Below are 27,157 nucleotides of genomic sequence, written 5' to 3' on the forward strand. Positions count from 1 at the left end.
TGGTGTCCAGAATATGTAAAGAGCTCTTACAACTCCACAATAAGAGGACAACACATTTAAAAACTGGGCAGACGATCTGAATAGACATTTCTCCAAAGAAGACGTACAAATGGCCCATAAGCACATGAAAGGATGCTCCACATCATTAGCCATCAGAGAAATGCAAATCAGAACCATAATGAGATACCACTTTACACCCCTAAGATGGCTAAAATAAAATTTAAAAACAAAATGGACACTAACAAGTGTTGGTGAGGATGTGGAGAAATAAGAATCCTTATGCATTGCTGGTGAGAAGGTAGAATGGTGCAGCCACTCTGGAAAACAGTCTAACAATTCCTCAAAAGGCTAAACATACAGTTACCATATGACCCATGAATTTCCACTTCTGGATATATACCCAACAGAATTGAAAACATACGTCTACACAAAAATTTGTACATGAATGTTCATAGCAGCATTATTTGTAATAGCTAAAGTGGAACCAACCCAAGTGTCCATCAGTTGATGTATGGATAAATAAAATGTGGTCCATCCATACAGTGGAATATAATTCAGCAATAAAAAGGAATGAAATTCTGACAAATGCCGCAACATGGTTAGTCTTTGAAAACATTATGCTAAATGAAAGAAGCCAGACACAAGAGACCATATTTTGTATGATTCCATTTATGTGAAATGTCCAGAATAGGCAAACCTGTAGCAACAGAAAGTAGATTCGTGGTTGCCTGGGGCTGGGGAGGAGGGCTGAGAGGAATGCAGAGTGATTGGCAATAGCTACAGGGCTTCTTTTTGGGGTGATGAAATGTCTAAAGTTCACTGTGATAGTGATTGCACAATTCTGTGAATACACTGAAATCACTGGATTGTACACTTTCAATAGGTGACTTGTATGCTTTATTAATTATAGCTCAATAAAGCTGTTTTTTAAAAAAAAACTCAGCCTTCCCTAGATTAATTTGTAACAGATAAAATGTTATTAAAATAACTATCATTCAGAGATTGTACACTTTGCATATAATTGGAAGGCCCTGAAGAGTGTCCTCACTAACCACTGACCAGAATATCTTCCTACCGCCAGGGGAAACAGAGATCAAGTCCTCCTGAAATATTATGTATTATACCCAAAAAAGGATTTTACTCTCCTCCAAAAACAAAATGAAAAGAAAAGACAAAAAAAACACAAAGGAAACCTGATTCCAGGTCAGACTTTGTGAGTAGCCAGCGAGCACATGGCTGCTCTCTGCAAGGATGCTGCTCCAGCTGAATTGTCTCAAATCCCCATCAAGACTCTTTAAGGATGAACTCACAGCTGTCAGACACACAAGGATATAATCCGCCATGAGTAAGAATGAGCATCTTCAAAAAAGGAAGGAAGAAGGGAAGGGAGAGAGCCCTGATCGCTTTGCCGTACATACTAGTCTGAAAGAGAATATGTAGTAAGTACATTTAAAATTATTAAAGACTTCCAGTTGTAAAACGAGTAAGTTCTGAGTAATCTTATGTATGGCATAGTGATTATAGTTAATAATAGCATATGACACACTTGAAAGTGGCTAGGAGAGTAGATCTTAAATGTTCTCACCACAAAAAAGAAACAGTAATTATGTTACGTGATGGAGGTGCTAGCTAACACCATGGCAGTAATCATTTTGCATATATAACTGTATCAGATCAATACATCGTACACCTTAATCTTACACAATGTTATATGTCGATTCTATCTCAATAAGGCTGGAAATAAATATTAAATTCTTAAATTTATTAAAAGAAAGAAAACTTTAAAGATTAAGATACTGTTTTTTAAGGCATTTTTTTTAAGAAAAGACAAGTAGTACACAGTCATAGGAAATAAAACACTATGATTGGGGTAAAAAGCAGTTTAGACACTGTTAAAGAGAAAATTACCAAACTAAAAGCTAATACGAGTAAATAACTCAAAGTACGGGACAAAGACACAAAGATTGAAAATATGATAGAGAGGTGGAAAGATATAAAGAATAGAATGAGAAAGTCCAACTTATATCTAATAAGACCCAGAAAGGAAAGAGAGAGGAAATGAGCGTGAGGAAATATGCGGAGAGCATGACTGAGAAATTCCAGAATTGATGTAAGACATTGTTATCAGACTGAAGAGGGATGAATCCAGAGCAGAATAAAAAAATAAATAAATCTACACCAAAATGCACTTTGCTGCTACTGCAAAATACCAAAGCCAGAGAGGAAATCCTAAACCCATTTGGAGCAAAGGCACCTTACCTACAAAGGCAAAGCAGTTTGAAGCCTCAATATTAATGAAAACGTAGCAATCCCTGCAAAAATAAACATCAACATTGCTCAAGAAAGTCTCTTCAGTTATTGTGTAGGAGATCATACGAGATCGTCTGAAGGAAGCAGAGTTGGAAGAAAACATCTGGAGTGAGACTTTGTATCTACAAAAAAGCGTAATGGGTTTGTTTTTGTCTTGGTCGACAAAAACCCATGCAAAGATGCGCACATCTGGCTAGAGGAGGATCGCGCAGCCCTGCAGACAGAACTGCATCGATTTCAGCATCGTCATACTCATCCTTCACTTGCTGAGAAAGTTTTTGATCTAGAGGAAGCCTTGTTCTTGCCACTTAAGCTTTGCTTTGTCAGCTATCCCATTCTTTCTGCTTTTGAGGATTACGGCTTACAGAAAATCATTTTTTAGTTTTTACTTAAATGTTTGTTCATTTAGAAATTTTGGTCCAGCACCTCTCTTACTGAGAAGAAGAGAAGAGCTTTGGCTCAGCAGCTATTTTCATCACAAATTGAATAGAAGGGTTATTGACCTTCATTTCATGATGTGGATGATTCAGATTCTAGGTATTTTTAATGCTGGAAGAGTGGGCTCCTCAGGACCCCTCTTGGGCTGATCTCTCCTCCAGGGGTACTGGTGCTCAGGTGTTGGTCCCCTCCATCTGGGGCATTCTCAGCAGCCCCTCCAGCGTTGCTGGTCCTGTAGGGCTCTGGTACCTCCACCTCTGAATGGAGCTTCCAGAACCTTCTGATACAGGAAGCTCCTCGCCTCTCACTGGCAAGCCCCTCCCAGGCGCAGCAGTTCTGATGTCTTGCCTTCCCTGGTTCTGCTGAAGTTGGACACACACCATCCTTGGCAGAGAAGTCTGCTCTCAGGGAGCTGATCCTGTCGGGCCCTGCTCGGCATTTTGAGGTGTGGGTGGGGAGTCGGGGAAGGTAGGGAGGAGGGTAAAGGGGTTGCCAGCACCGAGTGGTGGAGCGGAGCTGATGGCGGGGGCATTGGAGAGAGCTGAAGAGGAGAATAAAACTGAGGCCCCATATCTGGAGCAAAGCATCGTCTCAGTGGAGACGGCGGTACCTTGGTACTTAAAAACAGCAGCGCATCCAGGCGGGCCGAAACCCATTGTCGGGAGCACGGAGCAGAACGTTTTGAGCCACATGTAAATGAAGGTTACTGCTTTGAAGTGCCATCTAACTGGTTTCATGACATCTTATGATTTATTATGATGTATTATAAGGATAAATGAGGCTTAAGAACCGAAAGAGACGATGTGAGGAGTAGCAGCGAGCTGAGCAGGGAGGAATCCTGTAGAGGAGAGGGAGCCAAGGAAGGACAGGGTCAGTGCTTGAAATGGTGTCATTTTTAATGAAAGGAGAATGTCTAAGACGGCCTGAAAACGTAAGATGTTAGGTTGGAAAAGGAGTTGAATCTACTTCAAAATAGATAACGGGTGAGATTTTTTCCTTCAAATCTTAAAAACATAAATACTTTGTAACTAAATGGCAGATTTTATCCTGGTGGAACCGGCCTCAGCTGAAATTTTAATCTTGAACGCTGCTGTTTTCCCTGCCTCTCTCCTCGTTAGAGGGCCAGCCACATTGTAAGCGCCGTGTCTGAGTTGCTATGATTACCAGGTTGCCCTCCCCCTTCGGGGCCGCAGCTGGCCCTCCAGTAAATGGTGCACATGTCACCACATGGTGGGAAATCGGCATTCCTGGGAGATCTAGTGAGAGCTGGGCACCGACTGTTTCAAAGAGTGACCCGCGGGAAGCAGTTAAGGATTGGAGAGGAGGACCAGTCGTGTTGCTATGACGATGGCCTGTCTTTTTACGGACAGGGACAGAGTTTTTAGAACACAGCTCTAATATCTTGGGCATACAGTATGTTTGGGGTTCTCATCTTATTCTATATAAAGTCAGAAGATAAAGGGGATCATAGGCTCACATTTTCTCTTAATGACAGTGGCTCCTCTAATACATAGTTGAATCAAGCTACCAGTTTATCACTCATTTTTTAATAAAATACGCATGTATGTAAGCAATTTCCTGGCAACTGCCATGGTGGAATTTAAGACACTCCGTGGGGGCCCCCTGGCAGGCACAGAGAAGGTGAATGAGCGCCGTGGAGCCACCGCTGGAAGGCACTGAGCACACAGAGTGGCATGTGTGACAAGCATCCTTCCCCTTCGGGGAGGAAACTTGAAATTATAAATATTCTTTTTCTGTGACACTTAACTGCTCCAACGAATTAATATTATTTTGTTGAATGACTGAATAACTGAAAGAATGACTCTCAACTGACACATTTGGGAAGAAAAAGTTTATCTCCCAGGTGCAGGCTGACCAGCGTTCTCTCTCTCCAGAAATACAAGGAGGGTCCGTGTGCTTGGTACTGACAGGTGCCTTTGCCGCTGTGCGGGCACACTGGCTGACCTGCCCTGGCAGCCGATCTGATGCCCATGTTCTGGAGATAGTCAGCGGAGTAGGTAGAGAACGGGAGGGAGAAGCTGCAGCCTCCTGGGCTGTCAAAGCAAGGAATTTTCTCTTTCTTGGAGCTGGCAGCTGAGGTCTCTGCCCTCTAGGATGCCCTCCGTGACTTCCCCTGTGGGGACGAAGGTGGACAGAGGTGGGTGCCGAGTGCCACCCCCCCACCCCCGCCCCAGGCTCAGTGTTTCCCCAGCGTCTTGTCCTGTTAGGCATGACCACTATTCCCTCCCTCACCTTTGTGTTCAGAACCCCCAGGTGTGGGAGAGACCCAGTCAAGCCCACCAGATAACCCAACAGCGCTTCTTCCCCCGCATGTGTGAATCCCGGCACTTCCTCTCAAAGACCGTGTTAGTTTCCAAGAGCTGCTGTGAAAAGGCACCCCAAGCTGAGTGGCTCCAAACAATAGAAATTTATTCTCTCAAAGTTCTGGAGGCCAGAAGTTCAAGATCAAGATGTCAGCAGGGCTGCACTCCCTCTGAAAGCGCCAGGGGAGGGTCTGTTCCAGGCCTCTCTCGCAGCTTCTGGTGGTTCCTCGGCTTGTGGCAGCGTCACTCCAGTCTTCCTGTGGCGTGCTCCCTGCCATGTGCATGTCTGTCATGCACGTGGCGTTCTTCTCATAAGGACCCCAGTCGTATTGGACTAGGGGCCCGGCCTACTCCACTAGGACCTTGTCTTAACCAACTACGTCCACAACAACCCGCTTTCCAAATAAGGTCACGTTCTGAAGTATCGGGGATGAGGACTCCAACATGTGACTTTTGAGGGAGACGCAATTCAACCCATAACAAAGACCAGATCACTTTGGTGTAGAAAATCTATGGATTTTTGGAGAGCAGTGTCACTGTGCAAACCGACGCCACTTTCTATATTCAGACAAACTGACCAACAGCTACCTTCACAGTCTCTTTGCTACAAGGAGGAAGTCCTTATGAATGGGTGAACCAGTGGGTCTGTGGATAGAGGGGAGAAAGCCCCCGGTGGGTGTACTGTTTCAGAAGTGCATTCATGCATCTCACTGTTCATAGAGCCGTGGTAGGCCTGCCAGGGAGAAAGGGGACTGCACTCCCATATGCCGGGCCCTTCACAGCATTTCATTCCATCCTCTTCCCACAGGGAGGGTGGTGAGAGTCCCATCATTTCACTTTCATCAGAACAAATAGCTATTGATCACCTGCTAATTGCAAAGCCGAGTGCTGGGCCCCAGGATGGGGGAGAGAAGATGGGCTTGGAACATGGGTGGGCTGGACCTAAGCATTTCACAGATGGGACGGCCGAGGCACAGAGGGGCCGAGCAGCTCCCCCAGGTCACACAGCTCAAGATTCTCTGAGTCTGGTCTTATCCAGAGCCTGCGAGCTTCTCACTTCCCTGTGTGAGCCTCAAGACCTCCCGGCGTCAAGTGGCGATTTTGCCACTTAGTGGTAACCGAGGGCAGGCCACGTGACCTCTCAGAGCCTCCGTCCCCTCATCTGCAGGTCATCTTGAGGGTTGAATGAGAAGGTGCTGAGTCCTATCACGGGTTACATACTTGTGAAAGGCTAGAAACTTGAGGTGTTCGCCTGGCTTTCGACCGTGATGGCTCTGCAGGGTGGTGTGATCAGGCCGCGGCTGAGGGCTGCGCTTTCCTGGGTGCCTGTCCTTGAGGGGTGCGGCCCTCACTTTGCCGGGGGCCTCTCCAGGTCCACCATTCCCCGTCTGAGTGATGTTTAAAGTTTAAATGGGTCCACGAGAAAATTCTCGAAGCAAATTGAGATTATCTAGAATATAAAGTCCTTGCTTTTAAAGTTTGACCGTTGTCTTTATACACGTTACACCTGAACCTTTGCAAACGTATCAAGACAAATTAGTTCAGTGACCTAAGTCAACAGAAGAGAATAAAAACATTACGTTAAGGGCACGTGGGTCAAGAATCGCACCGCTTGCCTCCATAGGCCCATCTCATTGTAAAAGAAGTGTTCATTTAAATGGAACGTATGCACTTTCCTCCAGCCTTAGTTTCCCCATCTGTAGAACAGGGTAGTCATAGCTACCTCATTGGGTTATCGTGGGGATTAAATGCGACTGTGGATCTGAAGACGCTGAGCACAGGGGGGTGCACGTCGGGAGCATACGTTAACCCTTCCCTCCCCCTCGTGTGGACCTCACGTCGCCGCCTCTCCAGCCCGCCCGGCCCCTCACCAATCCCACATTTAGAGATGTCAGTGAACTGGAGTCCGACGATGCGGACTTCCCACCTGAGAGAACAGTCTGCGGTTCCCACAAGTTCATATAAACCCAGACGGAGGAAACCATTTCCTCGCTGGGTGGACTCAGGTGAAACTGAGCTCCTCAATACCCAGGATTTGTGGAATTTGTTGCTAATATTAAGGAGATTTACATTTCTGTTATACCCCTGCACTTTAATCTGATCACAACAAAGTGCTCAGAACACACCGCTGTCTCAAGGACGACTTGATTATTTGGCTAAAAATTGGACCTCTATTGTAGGAGCCTCTAGACTTGGGTGCCTGTCTGTTTAACTCACTTAAATCTATTTGACTCGTTCTCTGCAGTTCCTTCGGCCGCCCCGGAAAACGTGTCAGCGGAGGCCGTCAGCTCGACCCAGATTTTGCTGACGTGGGCTTCGGTACCTGAGCAGGACCAGAACGGGCTCATCCTGGGCTACAAAGTATGTGCTAGGGCAACCTTCCTTTGCTTGAGCTGTGACAGTGCCACCTCATGTCACTCCCCCAAACCAATGAGCTTGTATTTTCTTCCAGACCTATCCACTGGCCTGTCTCATGCTTTTCCCATCAGTTGTCTCATCTAAGCCTCACTGTAGTCTGAGGACTAGGCGTTGGTAGAACCTCTCACAGAGGCCAAAACAAGGCACGAACGGTAGCCAGCTGCTTCCACTCTGAGCCTGTTTCCTCGCTGGTCAGTGGGAGTCATAATGGTAGTGAGCTCAGAGGGGGATGTGAGAATGAGGTGGGGTACTTTATAAAGCGTGCCTTGCTCATGCTAGGTGCTAAACGTTGCTAGATAAGTGCATGCACATCTGTCCGTGTGTCATCACCACCCTGCTCAGACCTAGGCAGTGCCATCAATGGCAAGGGTTGACCACCTCCCAGCTTCTCCAGGAGCCGTTTCTGGGTTTAGTCTTATGTGCATTTGCCCAGACCCTTAAAAACCTGCTTCTGTTTTTGTTCCATCACTTGGGTGATGAGTCTTTCTCCTCCTTCTGGTCCTCAGCTCACCTCCCCCAGGCAGCAGAATGAACGTTCCTGGCACTGGCCAGCAAGGCCACACTTGTCTTCTGTGCTGCCACACGGATTTGCAGCCTGTCTCCTCTGTGCTTTCCTTAATTTAGATCCCTAGTCTCTGCTTTCCCCACCTGTTCTCATGTCTCTCCTCCCCTGGGCATTCTAAAGGCTCCCTTCTGGCTCCATCAGACATGGCGATCCCACTAGACATGGCGAGCCCATTAGACATGGCAATCCCACTAGACATGGTGATCCCACTGGACATGCTGATCCCATTAGACATGATGATCCCATTAGACATGGTGATCCCACTGAGCGGGTTCAGTGACCAAAAGGCCACCACATACCTGGGTCCTGGAGAAAAATACTTGCTCTGCTACTTCCAACCTCCTCGCTGATGACCTCCTTCTTCCCCAGCCTTCAGGGTCACTGGCCTTAGGGACCAGTTCAGGGAGGGTGAGCTTTGAGTGAGGACTCAGGAAATAAGGAGGAATAGGCGAGGCCGGGGAGGAGAGCATCTTAGTATGGCTGTGCCTGCAGCGTGGGCAGCAGCAGATAGCCCAGGGGGCCCGGAGCCTCAGGTTCAGGAAGAGATCAGCAGCTCTTCCGAGGCAGGAATCCAATTTCCCTATAAGCTGGGAAACGGAGAGGGCTGCTGGCTCCTTTTGTAGGAAGCAGAATGTCTCTGCGTTCATAATTGAGCCCTCGTTTCAGTGGCTGTGGTTGGCACGGCTGCCTTTGGGTATCTCAGATCTTGCAAATTACAGCCAGGCAGCCAACTCATTGGCTGGGTCATGACTCCAGCTCCCCTTCCACTGTGGGGTATAATTGCCTCATTGCCATCCTGCCCACAAATGCCAGCGTATAGAAATTAGATCCACAGGCTTTCCATACTGTGGAAAGTGGCTTTTCCACTCTCCCCTCTGTGGGGGAGAACACACCTGGCTGGTTCTCGCCTTGTGGTTGTGAGCCCCCAGTGCCCGCTGAGGCCCCCTCCTAGCACACTGCATACCCCTGACCACCATGCGTGTGTGTTAATGCTCCAGATTCTGTTCCGGGCCAAAGATCTGGATCCCGAGCCCAGAAGTCACGTCGTGCGAGGGAACCACACGCAGTCGGCGCTCCTGGCAGGTCTGCGGAAGTTTGTGCTGTACGAGCTCCAGGTGCTGGCCTTCACCCGCATCGGGAACGGCGTGCCCAGCTCGCCCCTCGTCCTCGAGCGGACCAAGGATGACGGTACGCCTGCGGTTGGTGCCCCGCTGTCCCCCAGGCTTGCTTTAACAATCCGAACAATGGGGATGGTTGTCATTTTCAACTTAATTTTCACACTCCTTTTTTTTTTTTTTTCTTTTTTCAGTTGAAGAAAACAAAACAAAATTGTTTTTCAGTCACTGAGCGTTTATATGGCCAATTTCAGCCTGGAGTGAATTTTTACAGCCTAATTATGCACCTATGCAGAATTTCCATCATGACTCTGCCATAGGCAACACCATAAAGGCCAGGCAGGCTGGGGCCATAGACCATCAGGCTGCTCCTCTCGGTGGTGTCTGCTAAGAAATCCAGCCCGACCTGTGCGCCTCAGTTACCTCCCGCTCTCGTCGTTTGTGTAATAAGAGATAATTAGAAGTTCCGCTATAGAGTGTGGCGGGCTCAGGCTCCCAGGGAGCCCGGATCCTGGGCTTCCAGCCCTGAATAACAAGTACAGCTTGGTGGCTTTGTTTTTATGGACGTCTAAATCATCAGTAAATATGTTTCTCCACTTTGCAGATGTCAAACCCTTAAAGGTTAGCTCTTTCACATTTCCGTTATTAGACAGACTATAGCGAATATGGCAGGGGGAAAAATACTGATCTTCCCCCAAAAAACCACCCCAGGGACCAGAAGCATCTGACAGAAGGGAAACCACCATAGATTTTCATAAGCATCTTTCCTGACGTAACTAAATTAGCCCCAAACGGACTCCGAGCGCTGAGTTGGAACTTTCTCTCTGTTTTACTCCCCTCGATGAGAGGACAAAGCCCGCGAACTGTTCTGTTGGTCTTTCCCCAAACACGGAATCTCAGGGCAGGTGGGGATCCAAGATGGAGAATGTGACCTGCAGGTTATTTTTTTGCAAACTGTGTGCAGCTGGAGTGTGTCCCGGGGCACACAAAGGAAACGTGAAAGGGGCATTGTAGAAACTGTTCCTCAGTTCTAACTGTGCCTTCCTAAGTGTAGGCTGGCAACTCACGGAATGATATTTCTTCCTCTTTCACAGCCCTAATGCGAACACGTTTTTCCTCCCCCTCATTTCAGTGTGATCCAAACCATCACCCTTGGGGATGGCGCCAGGGATCGGCGCCACGTCAGACTGACATCAGAGTTTGTGCGAATTGGTCCTGGCGTGTGGTCCTGTGGCCTCCTTCCTAGATTTATTTTACCCAAACACAGAGGTCATGATACACGTTTAAAATTTAAAATACTGTTCTCAGCTTAATAGCTGGAGGCAGAATTCAGCAGTCGTGGAATGACTGTAACACACATTATTTTATTTTTGCATTGACTGTTCCATGCCCATTGCCTCTTGCCTGGGAATCAATCAGTTATTAACTTCCGGCAAGAAGTCCTGATACTGGCCACACACTTACCTATCCATTTAAGTAAATACATTTTACGAGGGCAATGACCTTATTATTCAGCAGTGCCACAAGACATAACTGCTTTTTAAATTATTGATGCACTGTACCACACAGGAGAATTATTATACGCATTTGTGAACATCAACTCTTAATTTTCTAGGACAATGCAGGCGAGGGGTAGTGTGCGGAAGAGAAAAATCATTGATTATACACATTATTTCATCAATAATTGTAACCTCCATTTAGAGTTGGGAGGGACCTTAGGCTGTCTTCTTTATCTAACACCTGCTTTGCAGATGTCAAGCCCAGCAAAGGGATCAGCTCAGACTGGCAAAGTCTTTCCTCTCAACTTGATGTACACTCTGCTATGCCGTTTAGCCGCTGGCCCGCCAGCTCCGTGTGACTTGGGCTCACAGCACGCCCAGCCGAGTTTACGGGCGCTGCTTTCGAAACCTGGAAAGCGGATGAGCTGGATTCAAAATAAGGTGTTTTCTCAGCATCTTTAGGGAGCCACACAGAGCCAATTAGATACCAAAAGGCATTTGCCTAAAACTTCAAGTGTTTCACCCGTGAATGGCAGTGACTGTGCTTGGCTTGCCCACAGAATCCTACATAACTTTGTCATTCGACCAAACAACATCCCAGCGCTGCCTGGATCACACACGGGTTGCCTTTCTTTTCCTTCAGCGCCAGGCCCGCCGGTGAGGCTCGTGTTCCCAGAAGTGAGGCTCACATCGGTGCGGATCGTGTGGCAGCCCCCGGAGGAGCCCAACGGCATCATTCTGGGTAAGGGCACGGCCGTGGGGAAAGAGTTCACAGCTCAGAGAGAAATGACAATTAGATTGATTTCGTCTCTTTTTATTAGATGTCTAAGAAGTTAAAAAAAAACCCCTCCTGTCTCCAGCAGCCTTTTCTGGACTGAGGGACGGCAGACCCCTCTCCTGGGGCGAACTGTGAGCTGTGCTCTGAGGTCTCCTCACAGACCGAAATTTACATTTCGTTAACCCAGGATTTCTTCCATTTGTTCACGGTTTGCAGCAATACTTCCCTTCGGCTCTGAAATAAGCGGGCTGTTTTGACGTGTGTTTGGAAAACAACAGGCTAGTTTTTCACAGAAGTTATAGACCTGGGCTCTGCTCCCAAGTTTCTGGAAACATCTTTCTTTGGCTGCCGAGCTTTCACCTAATCCTTTTGAGAAGTTTCCAGAGTGAGTTGTGTGCCTTAGGTCCCAGGGTTATTGTTTACTTTTCACTTTTCATTCAGAGGGGCAACTCTGATAACGTTGATGAAACGCCTTAATTTTTCCTCGTTCCCCAAAGGCAGTAAATTTTATTTTAAGAAATCATCAGTTCAGGGCTTTCTGTACACCGGGCATCCTGGGCGAGTGGGAAGCGAGGCGTGAATGAGATGCGCCCTTCTTGAGATGCTCCTGGCGCCGTGCGGGGAAGACAGTAATAATACAGGGGGCTGGGTAATGTGATGGTGTTTCAACAAAGGTCCCGCGAGCGGCTCCTTCTGGGTGACGGGGGCTTGGGAAGTGGAAGGCTGTTTTCAGGCTACATCTTATGAATAAGTGGCTTCCAAAGCCTTGGAGGAAGGGAAGAGAGCATCCGCTCAGCCAGAACAGAAGGCCTTTTGCCTGTGGGAGTGTAGACAGACCTAAGAGTGGCGATGTGGCTGGGCTGGGCTGGCCTGGGCCCAGCCCGGAATCTCTGCTGTGCCATGGAGAAAGTGGCCCACAGGCCCGGGCTGTTCAAACTTGGCATCTCAGGGCCAGGGTCCCAGGCCTGGTCTATTTCTCCAGACCCAGGTCAGCACTCAGATGAGGCATCTACCCATTCCTAGCCCACAGAAGAGCCCCAGCTCTGTTAGCTGCTGTCCTAGTGATTTACTGTAAGATTATAAATCTGAGCTTACAAATAGCTAGTGAAATCCACCACTTCACTTGCTCTTGATGTTAGGATTCTAAGATTTGGTTTGAAAAAGGATTTCAGTTCATTAAAAAAAAAAAAAAAAAAGAACTTTGAAAATCTGTGCTGAGGGCGGCAGGGAGTCACCGATGAGGCTGAGCAGCAGAGTGACATGATGGGATTTGTCTTTTGGATGGTGACCGGCAGCCATGAGAAGGGCCAGCAGAAAGGCAAATATTTGTCTGTCGAGTGCTGCCTCGTTAAGATGGGGCCTGGGGCACTCCCCTGTCATCTCCGCAGGACGGCTGGCCGTGGCCCTCCTCCACTGGCCTCTTCCTGTCTGCGATTCTCGGGGTTGCTAGACAGAAGTGTTTTGCTTTGAGTACAGCATTTCTAATTAGGAGCTGCAGGTTCTTGCTGCTAAACTCACGACGAGCAGCTGTAGAAACCTCTGTGAATGTGTGCATTTCAGATCCTGGCCAGCCAAGAGGTGCGGGCCAGCGTGTCTCGGGCCCTGCACCCTGAGCTCCAGCCCCAAGGGAGGGAAGTGGCCTGCAGAGCAGATGGCCTCACAAAAGGGTTGCTGGAGCCCACACACAGTCAGGGTCTGCCCTCACAGCAGCGCCCAGGCTGCAGCCTGTTCTGGAACACACAGGGCTACATCTGATTGCCCATGGATGTCCCCACCATCCTGTGACACGGGAAATGTTTTTAGAGCATAAATGTGGAATCCTGACCTGTCGCTTACGGGCCCAGGAGTCTGCAAGCATGGTGTTCTCTGTGAAGAAGCAGGGGCTCCTCGGGCTGCTGAGGAAGGAGCCCTCCCCGGCCTGGCCTTGCAGCCCCGGGCTCCCACCGCCACCTCTGTCAATACTCGGGGCAGGTCCTGACTCTATGGTCATCTCTGTGCCCTCAGTGTAGCCGTCCTCGGCTGATAAGAATCAGTTCTGACAGTAGGACTGCAGGGAGATGCGTAGGAGGAAAGAGCATCTCGCGTGTGTTTCTCTCTTGCTGTGGACAGACCTGCCCTGTGATTCTGATGCCGGGACTTAGAACCACTCATCCAAGGTCTTCCTTGCAGACAGGGGGACTTCTGACCTCACCAGCACTAGGCGGTGGTACTTGCCTGGTCCTTTGCCAGGAAAGACCCCCTTCCCAAGCCTCTCTTCGTCCTTCGAGAATCCTGTGAGATGTCATCTCTACCTAAGGCTCCCTCCACGTCCATCACTACCTGGGTTGGGTGCTCTCCTCTGTGCTTCCCCAGCCCCTGGGCCCCCATCACAGCGTGTCTCTCTGTCCAAACGAGACCAAGAGCTCGTTGTAAAATCTTGTCACTTACTTTTAAGGGGGTCTCTAACGTTTGTTTTCCTGATTATAAAAGTGCTTATGGAATTCAGCCATAGTGAAATACCGTCTCACATTCATCAGATTTAGAAGCGTGGAAAGTCTGGTAATACCCAGTGGAGATGAGGACGTGGAGAAACAGCGTTCTCAGATGCTCTCGAGAGGAATGTGCGCTGGTACAGCCGCTCTGGGGAACAGTCTGACACTATCTAGGAAAGGTGACGTGTCCACTCTTGATGTCCCAGCAGCTCTCCCCTTCTTGGTCTTACACCCTAGAGAAATTCCCACACGTGCGCCAAGCAGAAATGCACAAGGATAGTCATTGCAGAAGCGCTTTAAGTAGCAGGAGAAAGAAAGAACTGGAAGCAATCTAAATGTCTGTCAATAAAGCAGCAAAAAGGTAAATTGTAGGCTTATTCACAGGGCAGGAAACCCTGGAGCGATTAAAATAGTGAACGAGATCTATACGTATCAACGTGAGTGAATCTCACAAACATCTGGTGAGTGAAAAAAAGCACGTTGCAGTATGAGAATGTTTCTGTGCGTTTAAAAAACTCTGCAGACATTGCTCTCTATCATTGATGGGTACACAAGTAGCGAAAGTGTAAAAATGTGGACAGGAGTACACCCTGAGCTGAGACTGGAGGTTGCCTCTGTGTGCGTCTGTGTCCTCATCTCCTCTTCTTCTGAGGACGCCAGTCATGTTGCACTGGGCCCACCCACGTGACCTCCTTCACTACCTCCTTAAAGACCCTGTCCCCAATAGTTTCACATTCGGACATCCTCGGGGTTAGGACTTCAGCATATGAATTCGGGGGACACAACTCAGCCGTCACATGCCCTTGACCATCTTTCTCTTGGGGATCCATCCTTTCCTTGCTGATTCCTAAGTGCTCTTTACACTTTGGCAGCATCATACGTACCAAGTGACTGAGCACCCTGACCCCGTTTGGTGCCATGACACGGGGTAAGGACCTTTAGCTCCACAAATATTGACGATTATGATCATTAAGAATATTAACTGTCATATATGTTGCAAAAGTTTTCCCTTTTAGTTTTGGTTATAGTGACTGTCACGTAAACGCTACGTTTTTACGTCATCAACTCCGTCTGTCTTTTTCGTTGTGGATCATGTAGTTGCCGCCGTACTCAGACAGGCTTCCTGGGCTGGGATGTAAAGATCCCCCAGGCCCCCTAACAGGGCCGCCGTGTTTCCCCCCGTTCTTCACCCTCCCTCCCCACCCTGGACGTGGAGAGCCGTAGTGTGAAATCCACTCGGCAGTTACTATCGGGCACCGTGTCCACAAGGGACATCATGGCGGGATTGTGGCATGCGGGAGGGTTGGCTCAAGGTTTGGCCTCTTCAAGTTACAGAGGGTAAGACACAGAGAGAAAAGGCAGAACAGCCACTTGGCCTCACCTCTCTCAGGATCTGACGCAACCAGCTGTTTTCGAGAAGCTTCCTCTGAAGCCCCAGGCAATTATGGTCGGCACAGCTATATGGCATGCGTCACTGTGGCCTCTTGTATTCTCTCTGTGTTTAGACACTGCGTTACAGACAGGCCGAATGGCAGAGTGGGCAAGCCTGCGGACACAGCAGCCACACTGCCCGGGTTCTGTGCCTCAGTTTCCCCATCCCTCAAAGGGGAATAACATCCGCACCTCCCTCGTAGGGTTAAATGAATTGTGCCTAAGGAACTTAGCACAGCGCCCGCCACATAGGAAGTGCTCGATGAACATCAGCTTGGATGCCATGGTTATGGGATATTCATCATTTCTCTTGGACGGAGGGCGCTGGAGGCCCTTCAGAGTCCGGGGCTGGGTTCAGGGCTTCTGTTTCAGTGAGACGCTGAGCACAGCGTCAGCATTTACCTCGTATTCACCAATGGTGTGTTGCGTGGATTTATTCTTCATCACCCTGGTTGCTGGACCAGAGGCTTCATGCTGACGAGAGACGGAGAGAACCTAGAAAGGCAGTCTAGGGGCAGGGTATAGGATGCTCCTAAGGTACCTTGAGAGGTTTGGATTTTGATCTGTATCCGTGGGGGCCAGTGAAAATCACAGGAACCTAGGTAAGGAGAGGATGGCATTTAAATACCCTGAGCCTTCCGACCACGGCAAAACAGATGCTAGATAAGACAGCGCCGTGTCTGCCTCGAAGGCAGGAAACATCGCATCTGAGCCTCTTTTGTTGTAGTGGCATTTAGTCGTAATTGTAACAAATGTTGTCTGGGTAACCTGTCACCTGGATATTGTTACAGCTAGCACACCAAATTGTAGATGCTGTAGGAGAGATGGGAAAACAATTTCTAAAGATTCGGATTGGTGTTCACGGGGGAGAAAGGAAAACATCCTTTTGCAAAACTCACTCTACATCCGGAGACCTTGAATCAATGTTCCCGCACGGGCAGCGCGGCCTCTGAGTACATAAACACCTCAGCAGCCCATGCTTTTGTAATCTATATCAAAACATGTTCTTGCATTTCCAAAAGAGATTAACAGCATGAGACACCGGCAGGCTCCTGGAGGGAAAAACACTTGCTTATTTGCGTAAATATTTTACTATGGAGAGCTTTTAGCATTTCGAGCCTTCCTTTGGGGGATGCAGTGGGAGCCACCTGGGTACCGCGTCCCTCCCTCATTCGCCACCACTCAGTAAATGCTGTTGAGCGAAAGTGACTCATGTGCTCCTCGCACCCTCTCGGGGCTCCCCCACCTCTGCCAGGTTGGAAATCTTCCTGCCTCCCGAGGGCCTAACATTTACCTTTAGCTTATTACAAAAGGCCTTGCAAGAACTCTGCTGAGAATGAGGAGCTCAAGTGACTAGAATCCGTGTTTGCAGATGCATCGTTTTCATCCACTGTTGCACTTCTCTGTTCCCAGCCCTCAAATGGATAAGCTATAAAACCAACAAGCCACCCAGCATCTGGGCTGGGCTGGCGCCGGCCTCCCAGGGCAAATCAACTGCTGTAGGTTCTCTGAACAATTCATCGGTGTTGGGGGGGCTTGTCGCCAGGCATGCCCACCAACAGTGGCTACAAGGGGTCAGCAGCACTGTGCCCCACTAGCGGCCTTTGCTTCGGGAACCTGAGCATCAGGGCCCCCCTGGCATGTTACCAGACAGGCAGCTCTCAGACGGAAGCCCCTGTTTGCTCAGGAAGCACACGGTCCATCAAAGGCTTGCATGCCCGACAGCGTCTGCACACAACCCTCCAAAATGGCTCTGGGCGTCAGTCTGCAGTCCACCCAGCTGACCGAGGCGCTGGGACCCCCTCCCACCAAAGGCCTCCAGTCTACAGACTTAGAATCTCGTTTTTGTGTCTCATGGTAGATGGTTCTGGAACTTGTCTGGTGTTTGCAGTGCACACCCTTTTTCAGTTCTGATTTTCCAGGTGCACAGCCTGTCCTGCATCTTCTGGGCGTGTTCAGAAACCGCTCTTACTCCACAGTTTGAATCTTCGCTTTGGATCGGTGTTGCCAGTACTAGGCCTTGCCCCTTGAATGCCTGTATGATCATAATTCACCCACAATCTTAAAAAGCGGGCTTCTCTCGGGCCACATTTTACGCCCACTATTGATACTGCGCGTCCATTCCTCCGTAACACACACCACGGTCTTCTGACCTTGCATTGCTGAAATTCGACACGCTGATGTTTCTGATCTTGCTGTAAACGTAACTACATAACTAGCCTTTTCCACCGAAGCGCTCTTATCTCTCAACACCGTCCATCATTATTCTCTAAAAATGCAAGAACTAGTACTCAGCTGCTGCTTTTTGCCATTCATGTCAAGAAAAAGGCTCTGTTCTATTGTCTGTTGAGTCTAGGACATTTTAAAAACATGTCAAGGCAAGATATAAGTATTAATCTTTATGCTCAGCAGACCACAGAATGAGGACTAGAGAATATTACGCTTATTTTAGAGCAAATAGGAAGGTACAAATATAACCTCCAGGCTGAGGGGTTTTCTCCCAGTGGCTCAGTGTGGGAACTGGATCAGAGGTAGAAATAATAACCCAGATTTCCTGCAATTAGGCTCAAATGGCATTGTGCTTTGCAATTTACATACATTATCTCACAGTCATCACCGGGGCTGCACCAAGTGGATATCACGGTCTCCATGTTACAGTGGCAGGAGCTAAAGGTCAGAGGAATCCGGGCTGCTCCTGCTGCAAGCAGCCCCTGTTCCACTGAGTTGTGGCAGGTGCACACCAGGGAATGTCACACAGTCATTCAAACTCATTGTTTCTGAAGGAAAAAAAATGCTTTTGATACGTGGTGAGAAGATAGCAGGATGAAAAACCCGTGTTTAGAGTAAAATCAGTTTTGTTTCAAATTCATATGCATAGAAAAATGATGACCAAGAAAAATCCCTGAGACGGTAACGGTGATGGCTGAGCAGTAAGGTCGCCTTGTCGTCGATGCCATGTGTGGTGTCCACTCATGGAGCCCAGTACTCGCCACCCCACAGCCCTCTCTACAGCTTCCAAGGGGCCAGCCTCTGTGGCTGTGCCCGAGGGCTCTCTGCAGCTGGCCAGGCATTTGAGGGAGCTGCCCCCCACCAGCAGCCCTCGCCCACAACTCCTGGGAGTCGGTGGAGCAACGCTGCAGCCCCCTCCACCCACCTTCTCCAGAGCTCCCAGTGCGGCGGAGCCTCCAGTGCCCAGAGGGCTCTCCACTTCATAGCTCCCTTCTGTCAGCTCCTTCCCTTCCTGGCCCACTTCCCGACCCCTCTCTTCTGTTCCTGAGTCACCTCCCAAATCAGCCGTTGACTCTGGGCCATCTTGGAGCCGGACCCTCAGGATGCAGGCAGGAATACCCGTAGAATACAAAGTACCTCATGTGGGGCGGAGCCCCCAGCCCCTCCACATGCCTGCCCCGTGTAGCCAGCTCAGTGCTCGTCTCCTGGCTAGTTTATCCAACAGAGACCCATGACGGGCCCATAAAACATGACATTCAGGGTGTCCTTGTCCTGGTGTCACTTCCTGTCCTGGCACAGTTACCCTCCTTTGATGTCCTGGCTGTTTCAGACAGCAGAGTGCTCTGGCATGCGGCTCAGCCAAGGGCTGCTTGCACTGCGGTGGGCGAGCCAGCCTGCTGCTCGCAGCATGTCTGTCCTCTCAGATCCGCAGCTGTGGCTCCAGGCCCTGAGGCAGGGCACGTGAGCCCAGCTCGCCTGACCGCCTTCCTGACGCGGTACCCCAGGGCTCTGCCGGACAGCCACTTTCTGAAAGATCACGCCCTCTCCAGATGAACCGTCCGTCACCCACGGAGCTTCTGCTTCACTACTGCGCTTAAGCCAGGCCCCTGGCACCACGATGAGCCTCTCGCAGTTTCTAAATGCTTTGCGATTTCTTCCACTCTTTCTCGATCACCTTGAAAACATCCTGTTGAGCAGCCAAGCTGTTTGCTATTTTGTCTCTCTTCTCTTCAAATTGTCCGAACCCTATTGTGTTAGTAGAGCAGGAACGAGCGATGGAAACATCAGGGCCTCTGGGGAAGCATTGGGACTCCAATGCCAACAGACCCCAACTCTGTCCTCGGATTACTGTGTGCCCCCCGCCCCACCCCATCCTCAGGTGTAAAACGGAAACATTAATACGTGCCTTGTGGACTGTCGTAGGCCTAAATGTGACAGGTGTACGAGCCTGACTACAGAGGGGCCATTAGTGGGGCTAACTGTTCCGCTATCCAAAGCTGGAGAGGAGAGGCCGAGAGCCGTACTGGGGTTGGGACTTGACCACGTGAGTAAAGACTAGGCTGGGTTAGGACCCAGGGGCCCCTGACATCCTGCTATGTGGTCGGGGCCCTCTGAGAGAGGAAGAGGAGTGAACACGGAGCCACATGAAGGAAGCCTGCATGGGGCGAGGCGTGGACAACGTCAAGGTCCCTCGGGGTTGTGCGCCGGGGAGGATGGGAGGGAAGAGGTGGAGCCGCTGAGAGAAAGTGGACCCGAGCCAGCAAGGCGAGCAGAGATGACTCACAAGGCAAGACCAGTTCCCATTTAATCCCCCAACTGTGCGATTACAAAGATGTGCCTTTGAGCAAAGTCTTGACTTCATTGCAGGCTTGTTAACTCTAGCAGCAGAATAATCTGGGCGGAGAAGAAACACGATAAAGATGGAGCGACAAGGACAGCACATCTGTAATTGTGTCCTGTTCCCGAAAGTGTGTGATTTCTCGTGAATTCAGACGTGTTAGGTGAAAGGTGGTTGAATTAGTGAGGAGTCTTAGCTACACACATGCGACTCCAAAATACGAAGGAAGGAATGACAGGAACTCAGGCTGGCTGCGTCAGGAGGCCTGGGAAGGCCCACGTCCACTGCCTGGCGGGGCCGGGCTCTGGGGCTCACTGGTGCTTGGAGAGCGTGATGGAGCTGGGAGTTCTGCCTCCCGTCGCTGTCCTAGGTACGGGCGTGCTTCCTCACGCTGTGAGGAGAACCCTGCTCAGCTTCGTGCTATCCGGAAGTTCAGTGTGTGCAGAGGCCCGAGTCCCAGACACATACAAGAGTCTGTTCTAATGCAGAGTGAATTCAGCTTCTTTGGGGAGGACTCTCCTCCCTTTACCACTAGTTCTTCGGATGGCTGAGCTCACTTCTGCTGGATCACGCATCACTCTTGAGGGCTTTAAAATAGTCTATTTGATCATGTTCTTCTTATTGGTAATGTCCATGTCTGCCAGTGTAGGCTTTGTGCTTGATTATAAAGCTCGGTTTGTCTTTGTGAAATATCTTTCCTTAGTTTCTCTCTTTAGTTTAGGAATATGCATATGACAATGACATTGGTCAGCTGCTTTTTGTACTGGGCACAGACTGGCTTTCTTCCAGTGGTCAGGTGGAGGTCAGGGGTCATTACCCAGGCCCCTGGCTGAGCCCGGTCTTATATGAGGCCGGCGTCAGCCTCTGTATATGAACCACATTCCCACGCGGATGACGCTGCCCTGGGAGAGAGGCCGGCCTCCACCCAAGCTGTGATCTCTCCTGTGTGCCGAAAGTGGGCATCTGCTGAGAGCGGACATCGCTATTCACCCGTGGTCCCGCTCCAAGTGCCGACAGCATCAAGATAATAATGTGATTTGTAAGGCCGGAGGAACATATATTGAGGAGGTTACAGGCGATGTAAGAACATTGGTTCGCCTAACTTCATATCCGTGGATGTCAAAAGATATAGTTCAGAATTAATAAATCAGAAAACAGAGTTATGAAAGTATTTAAAAATATAAAGGCACATACTCAGAGAGAAATAAAAGAAATAATAGACCTAATCAAAGCTGTGTGACGGAGGAGGCGGAGGCAGGAGGAGGGGAAGCATGCTGGTTTCCCCATCGCTCACAGTGAGGAGTCGATAGACGCCGTCCGCAGAATGAGGAGATTGAGTGGACCGCATGAACTGTCACTCTCACGGTTAAGCACTAGAAGAGCCAAAAACAGATGATAAACCTTCGAAGGATCAGAAGGGGAAGCAGACATCTGACAGAGCAGTGCGACCACAGAGATGTTAACAAGGAAAGCAAAGCCAGGACAGGATGCATGAGGTGCTACTGTGGGCATAAAAGAAGAGTGCGCCTTCATAAACACTCTTACATTTCCGTAGTCTTAGTTCTTGCCTGAAAGATACACAAGAAAGAAACCGGCAACCATGCCTGCCCGGACAGAGGGGTCCATGCGGCGTGGGGCAGGGCGCAATGACACTATTTATCTGACACTTGGGTACTATTTCTGAGCCATGTGAATATAACACAATTCCAGAAGTAATAATAAAACATTTTAATGTAACATTTTAATGCCTTTTTTTAAAAAACAAGGCAGCTTAAGCCCAGAAGTTTTCCAAGACGAATATTAATTCCATGAGAAGAGCTGCTGTTCGCAGTCAGCAGGCAGCCAGCCAGAGACGCTGGAATTGGAGGAGTCCCCCGGCCCCCCAGGAAGCGGAGGGTGTTGGGTGACACACACGTCAAGGAGGAGCTGCTCTCATGCAGCACCTGCTCTGTGCCGGCTCCATGCAGAGCGCGCACCATACTCATCGAACAAGACCGGGCCTGACAGAGCTGGGGGGTCCCTCCTGGGGTGAAGTGTCTGTCCCCAGCTCCTAAGCGGCCTGGTGGGAGCTGGACCTGCCTCTGTCTGTTTCGCGTCCCTGTGCTGCCTGTGGGGGCGGAGCTACCAGCCCTCAGGCATCTGTGGAACCAGCCCAGCGTCATGCCTGGGTGAGGCCCTCGGGATGAAATTCTGCATGTGGTCGGGATGGAGAGACAGCCGGAACACCAGGCGGAAGACTGCAGGGGAGGCAGCATCCTGTGGCTGTAGAGAGTGGAGAACTGGCCCTGGTTATTAATTTGTAATAATATTACAACCCAGAGTGACCGTGCATGAGTGCTCTGCCTGTGCCCGGTCCTTACTGCCATCACCTCCCTCGATCCACCAGCAGCCCGCCAGTGAGGCATTTCCTGTTGTTCTGCCCCGTCACAGAGTCTAACACACTGAGACCAGAGAGGCCACATCACCTGTTCACAGTCACAGAGCAAAGCCTTTGGAGAGCCTGCACTGCAGCCCAGTATTTGCGCCTCTGAAGTGTGTGATTGTCAGGCCCAGCACTCTGCTTCCCCTTGGGAAATATGCTCCTACCTGGTAGGCATCCAGGGACACATGGTCCACAGTAACCAGGACCTAGCAAGGGGGCTCTCCCTCTCCTGGAAGATGGGGGTGGATGTTTTCTCTTCACAGGGACAGTATGATTCGGTGGAAAGTGAAGACTTTGGAGCCAGACAGACTCAGAGCTCCAGTCCCGGCTCTGCTGGCTACTTCCTGTGTGACCTCAGGCAGCCTACTTACCTCGAGTGCTTCGTGGCAGAATGAGGATGCACAGAGTACCTGATGGGACCATTGTGAGGGCTCGGAGGGCTAAGGACTATTGGGAGTTCAGCAGGAAGAGCTCCACTGCGGTGGCTGCAGTGACTAGGTTGTCCTCATTCTCAGGATGCTAGGTGTCCAGGGGTCTCAGAAGGGTCGGGGTTGGGTTGCCTTTGCACCTGAACTCCAGACTGTCCCCCTGCGACTAGGCAGGGAGAGAAAGGTGGGAGGGAAGGTCCAGGAAGAGGGCTGGCCGGGCATCTCTGGGCTGCCAGTCATTGGTCAGTGAATGGGGAAGGACAGTGAATGGCCCAAGGCCAACTGGGCCACATCCGGGAAGCCCAGGGATAGCCAGTCACCATGGTGGGGAGAAGAGACCAGCAGAGGCAGAGCAGCAGCTGTGACGGCCAGTCAGGGGCCCGAGTTCAGGGTCCTGCAGACACCTGGGCCTAGAAATGGCCATCATTGTGGCCAGGGCAGGGCATGCCATCCCCCAGTCCATGTGATGATAGTGACAGGCAGTGGTGAGGGGCTAGGGTGCACTCTACGTCTGGCCCCATGGAATCGTCTTCCTGGCCTCCCATGGGGTGGGCGGGGAGAGGCTCCTTGCGTAGTTGGACAGTGACAGTGTGCCGGAGCTGGGAAGATGCTAGTAAGCTTGGTACCGGTGGAGCCAAAGGACATGGGAGAAGCAAGACCAGGAGCAGAGTCGAAAAGACCGAGGGTGGGCAGGCAAGCTGGGTTGGATTACCGAGGCCCGGTCACCGTGGCTTCATTTCTGTAAGTGGCCGTCCCAACCCCAGGAGGACAGCATTCAGCTCTGCTGGCCGGGTCCCCACGAGTCCCTTGTTGAACTTGATCCGTTTGGCTGTCATTAGTGTTTGTGGATGTCGCAGCACCCGCCACGTCTGGTTTCAATCAGCGGGAATGCGGCTGGACCACGATTGTCTGTGGGCCCGAAAGGATGCTGTGCGTGCCGCATCCAGGCTAGGTCTGCATGCTGGCCCTGCCTCTTTGGAGCGGGGAGGGGCTGTGGTGTGGCCTGCTTGGAGAGGTTGGATCCACCCCAAGCCCTTGGTAATCAAGGAGCTTTGAGAGATGTTCTGAGCGCGGGCCCTCCCTCAACTGATTAATGAGCACCCTCCCACTCCCTTGGTGGGAGAAAGATTGTTTAAAGTGGAGCCCCCAGTTCAGAGCCACCACGGTGGGGCCTCCAGGGGGGGTGGGAGCAGAGGAGGGGCAGGAACACGGGGCAACAGGAGGAAATGGATGTGCGCCGTGCATCAGCTCTGCCCTGGAAGCTGGAGATCCGCGGCGGGCGGGGCAGACGAAAGAGAGGAAGGATAAGAGATGTGAGAGCCAACTGGCACTCCCCCGCCATGCCGCCTGCAGCGGGCCATGCGGTTGGAGAAGGGCACTTTTGAGAACTTCCCAGCGGGAGGCACTGCCCTGGGCCCAGGCAAGGGGAAGGAGGTGCAGGTGGGCGTGGAGGAGGGGCAGAAAGAGTGATGAGCACTCTGCACTGCCCCATCAGAAACACCCGCTGGGCCCTGTGGCGTTCTCTCGGCGTGCCATGGCCACAGGGAAGATGAGATCATTTTCACATCTTGTTCCTGTGAAGGATGGAGAGGGGACAAGTGTGATGGGGGACCGGCTCTCTGAGGCCCTCCGCTCATCACCATGGGCTTGACTTCCCTCTCCAGGGGCACGATGTCTAAGACCTAGTGAGAGGTGCCGGGTGAGGAGGGAGACAGCAAAGAAGCAGAGGGCTGTCGGGGTTCCCAGGGCAGGAGTGATTACAGGGTGGCAGGAGGGGGTTGCCCGAGAGAGTGTAGGAATGCTGACCGAGTGGCCCTCCGTGCCCCGCCCACAGGCTACCAGATTGCCTACCGCCTGGCCAGCAGCAGCCCCAACACGTTCACCACAGTGGAGGTCGGCGCCACGGTGCGGCAGTTCACGGCCACCGAGCTGGCCCCAGAGTCTGCGTACATCTTCCGGCTGTCGGCCAAGACGAGGCAGGGCTGGGGGGAGCCGCTGGAGGCCACCGTCATCACCACTGAGAAGAGAGGTGAGACCTGAGGCCCTGGTCCCGCTCACGGCCAGTAGGGGGAGGGGGACAGGCTCGAATGGGAGCCAGGGACATGGAAGGCATGCAGCCTCCTCGCTCAGGCCCAGTGGTCTGCGTGGCGGGTGGCTGTGGGAAGTGCGGGTTTATGAAGCACCCACTGAGCCAGACCTGGAGCTGGGCGTGCTACCATAGCATGCCTGCATAGCCCAGCGTTTACCACATGCCCCTGCTCTCACCGAGGCATGATTGTCCAGGTTTAAACATAGAGACGCAGTTCAGAGAGGTTGTGTAACTGGTCCAGGGTTGCATAGAGTCATCATGTTTGAGCGCAAGCTCCCCCAAGGCAGGCGCCTGGTCTCTGATGCTCAAAACCACATCCCCAGTTGAGCAGGCGCTCAGTGAAGATGTTTTCCACCTGGCAGTCCTAGAAGGAACTGTCTGTGTGGTCAGCCCTCTGCTCCGAGCACTGAGTGGGTCCCGGATGAGCATTGTCTTGGTTGATCCTCACGAAAGCCTGGGGAGGAGTGTGGTGTGAGCCCCGACCTGCGGGAGAGGAAGCTGAGGCCCAGATAGGGGGTGTCACATGCCCGGAGCACCCCGCTGTGGGCTGGGATGTGGATGCTCTCGGCAGACCCCACGGCTCACTCCCCCACAGAACTCTGCTGCGGGCTCCGAGGCACGTCCTCAGCCTCACTCTGGAATCTGCCTCTGCGGGCTCCTTCCTCCAGGGCCACTGCGCAGGGCCTCTGACGTACGCAGCTCTGGCTCCAGCTCCAGGTTCTGAGTCATGGCCAGACCCAGAGATCCTGGGGAAAGGGTGACTGGAAGGAGCTTCAGGCACAGCTGGCAGGAACCTCCGGGAGCAGATGGTCTGTCACACTTCTCTTCCAAGAGTCAGCAGGTGCCCAGGTGCTGGAGCCATGTGACCTCAGGCAAAGCCCTTCCCTTCTCTGTGCCCTGGTACTGACCTGCAGCATTTGTGTGAAGCCCTCAGAGCAGTGCTGGGACGCCCAAGAGTGTGTGCCACTTGCTGTCAGTATTACATCAGAGCTGCCCTGGGGGCAGAGCGGGCACAGCTCAGAATGTGAGCTGGACCATTGCTGCCTTCGTGATACTTTGTGACAAGATGGATAGTAGACAATGTGAGGGAGCTGTGAGTTGAACCCAGAGTGCTTGAAAAACCCTTCAAAGGTCCAATCTTCATCTAGAAGGTGGGAGGAAAGGAGACTGGCTGTGCTGAGCTCTCACTGCCGATCTGACCATCTTCGAGGAACGTGGTCAGCCCGGTGCTTTGTGTTGGGGAGCTGCCAGGGCCTGCCTTCTTCCCACAGGCCCAGAGCAGCTGGCCTCGGCCCCTGCCTTCCTGCACAGAGTTGATGCAACCCCTTAGGAATCTCCAGCACTTTCTGAAGTAGAGGGAAAGAGATGGGTTTGCCTGACTTAAAGATCCGGGTGAAGGTATTAGCGGGAACGCCTTTTAGGAGGCATCCTGCTGCTAATGGGGATGGGATCACGCCCCCCCACGCCCCCTCCATCCCACCCCATACCCCCACACCACCCTGTGCCCCACCCCACGCCCCCGTACCACCTGCACCACCTGCTCCTCAGGCCCATAGTGTTTAGGAGATTCCCACCAGGGCCCGCAGATGGTCAGTCCTTGTGGCTCCAGAAAGGGGAGCTCAGGAGAGCTTTGCCACTCGCCACGATGTCCAGAAGGGGGCCTTTGAGGCAGGAGAGGGGACGCGGGACCATTGCTGGGGGCGAGGAGAAATGCTGCAGCCAAAGCACGTGCCTAAGGAGAGGAGCACCGAGGAGTGAGATCGAAGGGCTCCTCAGAGGCCCGGCACCGCGGGGCCGCCAGTCAATCGGCGCTTTATTACAAGCCACACATTTTAATCAGAATCAATCATCTTCATGATAAACAATTAAACAATTATTCCTCCCCCTCTGGAGTTTCTCTATCGAAATCGATGGCCTGAGGAGGCACAGCGATGGAATGGGCTGTGTACTCAGAAGCTGGCCCGGCCATGCCTCCCCAACCCGACAGCCACGGGCCCAGAGCCGGCAGGGATGGCCGGGCGCTCTCGCCCAAGGAGGGCTGAGCTGGAGGCCTCAGGCTCAGGGTGACTTGCAGGAAAGGAAATCAGTGTCAAAGATGCACTGAGCCCAGAATCAGAAAGAAAGAGAGCAGGCCCCCAGGGGGTGTGCAGGAGAGCCACTGTCACTCAGAGATGCCTGCACTCAATGGCACAGTGGGCCGAGGAGCATGTGCTGTTCCCCTCTGTCTGTCTGTCTATCTCTGCTCTGAGGGTGGAGCATTCTGGGAACAAGCAGGGATCTCCAGTCCGATGCAAGCTAGGGC

General features: G+C 51.3%; 1 protein-coding gene across 1 annotated transcript in view; it reads left to right on the forward strand.

The window, feature by feature from the left end:
• SDK1 (sidekick cell adhesion molecule 1) overlaps positions 1-27,157 on the forward strand; it is a 625,710-nt gene that overhangs the window by 507,064 nt on the left and 91,489 nt on the right. The window contains exons 26-29 of the mRNA XM_046666514.1: positions 7,318-7,433; positions 9,054-9,243; positions 11,313-11,411; positions 24,601-24,795. Coding sequence (XP_046522470.1) covers positions 7,318-7,433; positions 9,054-9,243; positions 11,313-11,411; positions 24,601-24,795 — 600 coding nt within the window. The remainder of the gene's footprint in view (positions 1-7,317; positions 7,434-9,053; positions 9,244-11,312; positions 11,412-24,600; positions 24,796-27,157) is intronic.

Source organism: Equus quagga, chromosome 7 (genome assembly GCF_021613505.1).
Source record: "Equus quagga isolate Etosha38 chromosome 7, UCLA_HA_Equagga_1.0, whole genome shotgun sequence".
Lineage (NCBI taxonomy): Eukaryota > Metazoa > Chordata > Mammalia > Perissodactyla > Equidae > Equus > Equus quagga.